Source organism: Danio rerio, chromosome 8 (assembly GCF_049306965.1).
Source record: "Danio rerio strain Tuebingen ecotype United States chromosome 8, GRCz12tu, whole genome shotgun sequence".
Taxonomy (NCBI): Eukaryota; Metazoa; Chordata; class Actinopteri; order Cypriniformes; family Danionidae; genus Danio; species Danio rerio.
Window position 1 is genome coordinate 57,035,638 of NC_133183.1, and position 9,449 is coordinate 57,045,086.

The 9,449-nt window shown below is 37.2% G+C and overlaps 1 protein-coding gene across 1 annotated transcript in view; it reads right to left on the reverse strand.

The window, feature by feature from the left end:
* The window catches only part of LOC101884100 (uncharacterized), a 55,583-nt gene that overhangs the window by 44,748 nt on the left and 1,386 nt on the right, over nt 1-9,449 (reverse strand). Inside the window, exons 2-5 of the mRNA XM_009304264.5 lie at nt 8,253-8,396; nt 6,994-8,130; nt 3,740-3,795; nt 3,281-3,497 (exon numbers count right to left, since the gene is read on the reverse strand). Of these exons, the coding sequence (XP_009302539.1) occupies nt 3,281-3,497; nt 3,740-3,795; nt 6,994-7,848 (1,128 nt within the window). The 5' untranslated portion in view covers nt 7,849-8,130; nt 8,253-8,396. The remainder of the gene's footprint in view (nt 1-3,280; nt 3,498-3,739; nt 3,796-6,993; nt 8,131-8,252; nt 8,397-9,449) is intronic.

A 9,449-nucleotide genomic window follows, 5' to 3' on the forward strand; every position in this document is an offset into this window, starting at 1 on the left:
ATATATRTATATATATATATATATATATATATATATATATATATATATATATATATATATATATATATATATATATATATATATATGTGGGTGTGTGTGTGTATATATATATATATATGTGTGTGTGTGTGTGTGTATGTATATATATATATATATATATATATATATATATATATATGTATATATATATATATATATATATATATATATATATATATATATATATATATATATATATATATATATATATATATATATATATATCCATATTCACCTTTCTTCTGTCAAGAATCAGTAAAGAAAGAGGTAAAACCACCATTTTATCCTGGAATGATGAGGAAAAGAAGACAGGCACAGACAGTCTGTCCTCAGTTGCCTCATCCATCAAGCTGTATCACTTCCAGAAAGAAGCAGCCGTTCTCTCACGTTCGCAAAGAAAGTTCTATCTTATAGATAGGATAACTTTTATTTGATCACAGTCAAATAATGTAATTAAGGTCAGTCATCATTTTATAGAATTCAATCATTCATTTTTTTCTCATTTGATGGATGAGATTTTGACATGGCACACCTAGCAAAGCCTACAAATGCATCCAGAAAATTTCAGTGTGGGCGCAGATTGCCTAAAACTGGGCTGAATGAAACAATTCTGTTCATGTAACAAGCTGGTAAAGGCTCGAGGCGAAGATGGCATCCATCAATGCTGCCCACCACTTTATTAAAGACCGTACATGCACTGTAGGTGGTCAGCAGAAGGAAAAGAGATGACCTGTCTTATGAGGCCAGGGATTTTCCTGCTGACGTTGTGGATGTTTTGGTGTACATTAGAGAAGGGGATGGCAAATTAAGGCCCTGGCAGCAACAAGATATAACATTGCACTTGCCTAACCAAAATAGTTCATTAGTTCATATTAATGCTAACACGTAAAAGTGGATGACCTGCCGATGAGCTTAGACTAGTTAAGTATAGTTTCTTTTATAAAATGGTCTTAAAATCTGCAGCAGCCACTAATATATTAAGCAGTGTTGTTACCTAGCTAGCTGGAGACTATTTTAAGGCGCTGTGTAATGCCATATCACACCATGGTAAACAAGGTTCCTTGATTATATCTTAAGAATGAGAGTTCCTGACCATATCAACCTAGAAAATAGCAAACTTTCAACGTTCTTTTGTCTTGGTACACAAAGCATCTACAAAAGGGTCAAGCTTTAAAATGATCTTTGAGCGAGATGCGAATAGTCTTATCCGATTTAATGATTAATGCTAAGCTAAGCTTAAATCCAGACCAGACCAGGGCCGGAGTGGGACTCCTTTTCAAGTTTCAAGCCTAAGCCCGGCCCACCTCGGTTCACGACTGACTATATAAAAAAAAAACATCATTTCCAATTCAATTTTTAATGACACTATCATGTCTTTTTCAAGGACACAGCTGCTTTAGAACTTCAAATGTTTTTCATAAATATGAGAACATTAAAGGGTAGCTAAATCTCCAACACTATTCTTTAAAACATCACAATGTCCTTTCCTGCAATATCTGAATATACATCCTGTGCAAAATTCTTTATAGATATCCAGTCCTTTGTAACGGTGATCACAAAAAAGATAAAAATAAAATATGTACACCTATATAAGTAACCCAAACAGTATTATATTAACTCTTAACACTAAATATAAAAAAAAATAAATAAAAATACTCAGGTGAGGTTCGATCTCGGGTCGGCAGCTTCGTAACGCAACGTGCTGGCCGCTAGACCACAATGGTGCTGTTATGCTGGATTGTTTGGTAATATTTGCGCTTTTCATTATCAATTTTTCATCTCTCGCATATCTCTTAAATGATTTTGCTGATGAGCAAGATGTGCAAGACAAGGTGCCTTGATGAGCAAGGTGTTTGGAGTCGAATGATAATTACGTCATCATTAGCAAAATAATGATTAAAAATAGTGAGGCTATGGTCAAATAAGTAAATAAATAAATAAATGAAAAAAGTACGACTACTGAAAGTGCAAGCAGCTAGGGACATCAGCCCTTGCGGCCAAAAAACGGGCAGGCCAACAGGAAATTCTCCCGGGCCTCCCGATTAGCCAATCCGGGCCTGTGGCAGACCAGGAGATTAGCTTAAAGGATTCAAAAATGATAAACCTATATGTTTATCTCTGTGTCAGGGTTCTGCCACTCTGGTCTTGTAAATTCTTGTTTTGGTGGCAGAGCTCGGACACTAGCTTTGTCTTGTCCTGTTTCTGTCATAGTGTGTCTCTGTGTGCGCGCGCGGCGTCGTTGGTGTATGCAGAGTGTGCGTGCTCCCGCTTGATGCGGCCGTGCGGGCTCTGCGTGCCTCGGGCGCACACGCGTTCTTTTACTTGTGTTTATGTTCGTCTGTCTGCATCGTGGTGTTTCATTCCCAGCGTCTCAGTCTAGTTGGTTTCGGGTTTGGTCGGCGCTGGGATGAAACATGCACGATGCGTGTGTGAGTGCACAGTGAGTGCTTTCATTCATCGTGTATTCGTGTCTTGCGTTCAGTCTTCTGTTGGTGTTGTGTCTAGCACGTGGTGTGTGTTTACATGCACCATGTGCTTGTGTTGTCATGAACACGCGGTTAATGAGTTCTCTCATTGGCTGCATGTTCTAGTCTCGTTTTATGTGAGCGCATGGCTTGTGTTGTCTCTCTGTGTCATGCGTTCTCCCGTCTATTGTCTAGTCCCACCCTCCTTGTTAACCCAGTTAATTGTGTTCACCTGTTTGTGTTAACTTTCTACAGCTTATAAACCCCTAATGTCTGCTGTCCTGTGCCAGTTCGTGATTGTATGTTACCTTGTCGTGTGTCTGTTCCAATCGCGATCCCTGCCAGCCTGTCCAGTCCAGTTTGGTTTGCTAATTTGTTTTGCTAATGTTTTCCCCCTCGGGGTAGTTTGTTTTGCTGTTTTTGCCTTTTTTTTGTTTTGTTGTAAATAAATAATACTTTACCCTGCACTTGGGTCCTCGCCCTTTTTTCCCCTCACCGTACCGTGACACTCTGGGGGCGATGTTAAATAAGCTTATGTGTATAATATTGGAGTGTTCCAATATTAGCATAGAAAACTTGTGCTGAAATAACATTAACTGTACTGAAATATAGTAAATAATGAAAAGTAACAAGAAGAGCATCAGTATCTTAAAATATTTCTTTGTAATTATATCAATAGTAAATCATGGGTACACAAAGGGCACACCAATCGTTTGCTTGGAATCTGTCAGGTGCAGTTAAATCATCAGTATTGCCCTATTGTAGAAACTTCCTACCTGGTAAAAACTCTGAGAGAGCAGGAAAGCACTTCTCCTCCTGTCCACCGCATCAGTTTGAGCCCAACGCATCTTGACGGACAATCTCAGAACATACAGAGCTTTGTTTAGAATCCTCCTTCTGTCATGACAGCAGGCTTGGGAGAGTAACCGGAGTCTTTTACACCACATTCTCAGACAGCGCAACTGAAGATGGAGTCTACACAGATCATCGCACCTGCGCATTACAGACAGACACACTTACTTGGAAAGAAAATAGCGCCAACAGCAGTCGCAGGATCTCTTTCAGGGTGTAACATAATGATGAGCTTAACAATCTCAATCAAAACACGGTACACAAGAGCATTCAATTCCACTCATTTGGCTGAGCTTAAAATTACAGGTATGTCATAGTGTTACAATGGTTAGTACACGTTCACAAGCACAGAGATTGTTCTATCAAGCTTATATTTTCCTTACCTTTCTTCTATCTTCTTTTCACCAAGGTCATCATAAGCCTCTGGGGCCACAACAAGCTTTTTAAACAAACATAAACATGTTAAGTAAATCTTTAATTCAAGCATAGTATGTCTGCAATCTACAACAGGGTATATACAGGAATCAGGGAGTAAAATTCAATACCTTTTAAGATCTTTTTTAAGAGGCCACTTTAAGTCTGAACCCGTAACCTTGGCGACATTTTAAATGTATTCATTAAATACTGATTGTAAGAAACTAATCCTAAACTAGAATATCATTCATATAGTGAATAAAAATGTCAATCCAGAAGGTGTCATCTATAGAGCAAAGGAAATAATGGTGCTGGCTTGGTTACTGCAGTAAACAAAACAGTGTGACATTAAATATAGCAGGATTTTATCAACTTCATAAATAAACAACATTAGCTATATACATTAACTATAATTATACAACTGTATAATCAAATACAATGCAAAATGTAATACCTTGTAACAGCATTTAGGCAAGGCAAGTTTATTTATATAGCACATTTCATACACAGTGGCAATTCAAAATGCTTTACGTAAACGGGAATAAAAGAAACAAGTATAAGAAAATAAAAACAAATAATAAAAATGATAAAATAAAAAATAAATAAATAAAAAAACACAAAAACAGATAAAATGTGTTATTAAAGAATGAAAAAGAAGAGAAAAACATAAAAGTGTGATCTGTCGGACGCAGCACAGTCCTCATTCAGTAAAGGCACAGCTAAACAGATGTGTTTTTAGTCTTGATTTGAATGTGCCTAATGTTGGAGCACATCTAATAATTTCTGTAAGCTGATTCCAGCATCGAGGGGCGTAGTGGCTGAAATAAACTTTGCTGAAAAAGTAGTAGCTGAAAAAGACTTTAAAAAAGACTTTAAGGGCCTTAAATTTTTCTCAATTTACTGACAAACTTTTAATACTTTTTAGGACCCCGCAGACACCCTATAAAAGCAATGTGAACAGGTTTCCTATAGACAAATTACCAACCCACGTCACACATGACGCCACACGGGTTCCTGGTTGCAAAAAGAGACCAATTGCAATAGCAAACATGTCATGTTGTGTGGTAGGATGCCAAGTCCAAAAATAGAAAACATAACTTTTACCGTACACCACACTGCTTTTAATGCCAACCGCAGACGTCTTTGGCTAAAAGGGAGCTGAATGGAGTGAGGACCCAATTAATAATGCTCGACTCTGCAGTTCTCATGTTATATCAGGTAAGTTTACGCTATGCTGGATCATACACGTCACTGTTTTTTGATTGCAGCAATGATTTCAGCAAAAACAGTTAAATATGGTTAATTAAACTGCGGACACTTAATGCTAAGAATGAAAACGCTTAGATTCACATACCCTGCAGTAATGGTGCAGATCGCTGTCAGAATGCAGTTGTTTTGCTTGTTGACGATTACCCAGACCTTGTATAGCTCCGTCTTTTTTCTTTGTCTTTGGCTAGGCAGAACCTCGGTTTTTAGCACTACATAGTTTTGAATCTGGTAATCATGGAACATTATTTCTGGCACATGACCACACAGAACAACATTGTTGGCATCTAAAGACTTGTAGGCCTTTAACTTCTCTTTTATAAAATCACATGGAGTTTCATGAGAGATGTATCTTTTGGGTTGGATGCTTGGCCATTTCATCTTATCCAATAACCATTTCGAGGGTCACAAATATTGCTTTTAATATGTACTGAAATAAAGTTTTAACACTTTTTCATGCGAGAATGTAGTTCTTCAAAACCAAAATCTGTGGATTGTTAGTAAAGATTGTGTGTAATTTTAAGTGTGTTTTGCCGGTAGCGGAGATCTATGACCTCCAGGCGGTAACGGCGCTCATTACTCATGTATCCGCCGAGAGGCGCAAATGGATCTGTCAGATGAACGCCGCTCACTTTAACGCTAATTTTGCAGAATAAATGTGCTCATCACTGGGTGACAAGCTGTTATAATACGCTGAAAGCATTATGTAAATAAGATGTATAATATGTAATCAATATAACTTATTTCTAAGACAACAACAAACTCTGTACCGCATCGGATGTCTTTCCCTCGCTGTAAATGTTATCGCTCACGTTTTTTTTCCTGCAACCTCACTGCACACTTATTCTAAATGTTTACAAACATGGTAATTCGTCTATTAGAATCACATAAGAAAAGAGCAGTTGCACAATTTGTATTGCAGAATTCCACAAAATATCTTGCACATGCACCAGACACTTTTAAAACTATTTTTCTGGGAAAACTTTGCAATTCTTAATGTGCTTTATGCCTTCAAAATATGTCACACGTTCTCTATTGGAGACAGGTCAGTACTGCAGACAGGCCAGTCAAGAACCTGTATCCTTGACCATTTCAACCCCCCCCCCAAATCCAAAAAAAAAATCCAAATGTCTTTCGCATTTTTTTTTTGAGCAACATTGTTTTAAAACATTTGAATAATTTTCTCACATATATGTTGGCAAACTGGCGATCATCTACCCATCTTCGCTCCTAAAGAACTAGACCGTTCTTGGATGCTGCTTTCATGCCAAATCCTAATTATCACATGCTGATATTACTGGTTTCAGATCACATCATTTAACCATTTCACCTGATTACTAGCCCTAAACTGCTCCCAACTTTTTTGGAATGTCCTACAGGCCTGAATGACAGGAAAGGACGTACAGTTAAAGTCAAAATTATTAGCCCCCTTCGAATTTTTTCTTCTTTTTAAAATATTTTCCAAATGATGTTTAACAGAGCAAGAACATTTTTCACAGTGTGTCTTATAATATTTTTTCTTCTGGAAAAAGTCTTATTTGATTTATTTGCGGCTAGAATAAAAGCAGTTTAAATTTTTTTAAACACCATTTTAGGGAATTTTTATAATAAAATTATTTTTATTTTAAAGATAAAATAAATCAGTTATTAAAAATTAGTTATCAAAACTATTATGTTAAGAAATGTTTTGAAAAAATCTTCTCTCCAGTAAACGGAAATTGGGGAAAAAATTAACAAGCGGTCTAATAATTCAGGGGGGCTAATAATTTTGACTTCAACTGTTTGTTTACAAATTAAATGAAGTTGACCAGACAACACAAGAAATATTGTGTTCATATTGTCTCCAATGAAATACAAGTCAAAATATATTTGGAAATCTCTATTTTCTTTTATTTTGTGTGTTTTCCATACTGTTCCAACTTTTTTTTTGATTTAGGGTTGTAGAAAGTCGACATACCTGAGCAGATTTCTGAGCTTCTGTTGCACCCACAGCTTTACACTTCACACCGGGTGAACATTGTTGCCAAAACGTAAGACCCAGGCCATCATCAGACGCTTGTCTATGTTTGCGTGCTCTTCTTTGGGAAACTTTTTGCTTTGTTTGCATACGGTTCTTTATATCCTCTTCAGGAATCACCAGTGGGAGTATTTGACTCAGTCTGTCTTTTTGTTCAAGCGTGTAAATCTTTGTAACCTTATCAAAAGCACATTTGTTGCCATCAGGTCTTGTGTCTCTGACAAAATCTACACTTCGCCCTGTTTTGTTAGGGGTAGGTTCTCTTTGCATCTGACTACAGCCAAATCTTGTATTACAGCACAGAAACAGCTCATTTTTACGTTGTCTAGTGATATCTCCAGGAATGTAGCTGCACTTTTCGCTTTTAGCAGGTATTGTGAGAGCGGAAACCGCTGAGGTAGATAAGTTGGGCGCCTGACGTTCCATAAAAGAGATTGCATGTTCAGTAGTATTAAAGTGTAGCATTGAGCAATGCAAGTTTGCAGACATCCACGAGGACTGGAGAAGCTCATGAAAGGTACAGGATGACAGCTTTTCATCTTGCCTTTGAAAGGCAAACGCTTCCATATGGGGTTTATAAGCAATGTCTGCAGAATTAAAGCCAGTCTGCTGGCTGGCTGTCTTTGAAATTGCAGATAATGAGGAATCTTTGGTAAAATCCCTCTTCGGGGTCTTCCATTGCACACACTTATGCTTGGCTGCCGCATCGCAACATCTGAGGGCAATAGCATCGCTTGGTCTTGTATCTCTCCTGGCGTATTCAGAGCAACTTGCACCGTCTGAAACCGAATACATGTTCTTGTTCAACACAGTGAGTTGAGGAAGATCAAAAGTGCAGTCTGTTTTCCTCTTGAAGAGCGTTTGCAGAATAAAGGGCTCAGAACCAGAGGGAAGTCAGCTCAGCAGGGTGTTCTTGTAGGAAGCTGTAGCGTCTTTTGGAGCATATGGAGATTCATCAGCGTTTTCCTCAGGCAACGGCATGTTTCTTGTTTTACAGATTCTTGAAATAGAGGTGTCATTTTAAAATAAGGTCTCATTCCACTAGCTCAGTAAAACATTTTGGCTTAACAATGAGGCCTGCAATCAAAAAGAAAAAGAAACATTGTTGAGAGAAATTGTTTACATCACTGCATTAGGATAATTATGATCATTATTGGCAACAGCTGCTTCGAAAAGTATCTACAAAAAAAATCACTCACCCTCAGGGGCAGCGTGTTGTTTGCCAACGCCTCCATTTTGTGTCATCTTCAGTTAATGATCTGTGTAAAATGTGGACAAAACCTCCATACTGAAGAGCACACTGTTGCTAGCTAAGAAGATTAGCAGATTACTGCACGACCAACCTGCTGGGAGGAGCCAGTAAATGAACTCAGTCTTATTCCTAGTATAACAGTCAGACGTTACATTTTTTGATGAATATATGAGCGGCAAAACAATCCACCATGATGCTAACTTAATAAGGGCTGTTATCAAGACATTGATATGCAGTCAAGTTGATGTCTTTGTTAAACAAACACTTTACTTTTCTTGGAAATAGGCTAATTTTACAAGTCCCCTATAGTTAAACTGTTGAGGTTTGCCATATTAGAATTCATTCAGCTGATCTCCGGGTCTGGCTGGAGCACTTTTAGCTTTGCTTAGCATTAATAATTCAGTCAACTTAGACCTTTAGCAAGTGGCCAAAGAATGTGACTACAGAAGAGCTGAGATTTAATTTCAATTCATTCATTCATTTTCTTGTCGCCTTAGTCACTTTATTAATCCGTGGTCGCCACAGCGGAATGAACCGCCAACTTATTCAGCAAGTTTTTACGCAGCGGATGCCCTTCCAGCCGCAACCCATGTCTGGGAAACTAATTTCATTAAATTAATTAAAATTTTCTTCAGAAACATTTCCTTTTTCGGTTCAAGATGCTAATAGTTTAATCTCATTCAATGATCTATGCTAAGCTAAGCTAAAAGTTCTCATGCCAGAGTGCAGCTGAATATATTCAAAAATGGTAAAAACTCAACTGCTTACCTTTAGGGGAGTTGTAAAATAAGTCTATTTAAAAAAAAAAAAAAGTAGAGTGTTTCTTTAATTCAAAACAATTGGTTGCTAAATGGTAAAAAAAAAAGATAAGTAAATAAAATACATTTGTAATTTCCATGAAATTCTGTTACAGGTATTAGCGGCAGTGTTGGGGAGTAACTTTAATGTAATGGCGTTTCATAATTTGATTACAAAATAAAAGTAACAGTAATTCGTCAGTTACTTAGACAAAATGTGTAATTAAGTTACAGTTACTTATGAAAATGTTAACATTACAAATGGGGTTACATCTAAATATGTTGAATAAAATTAATCTGTAGCTTTGCCTGTTTTTGATATGCATGATGCCTTCTGTTAAGGCCAT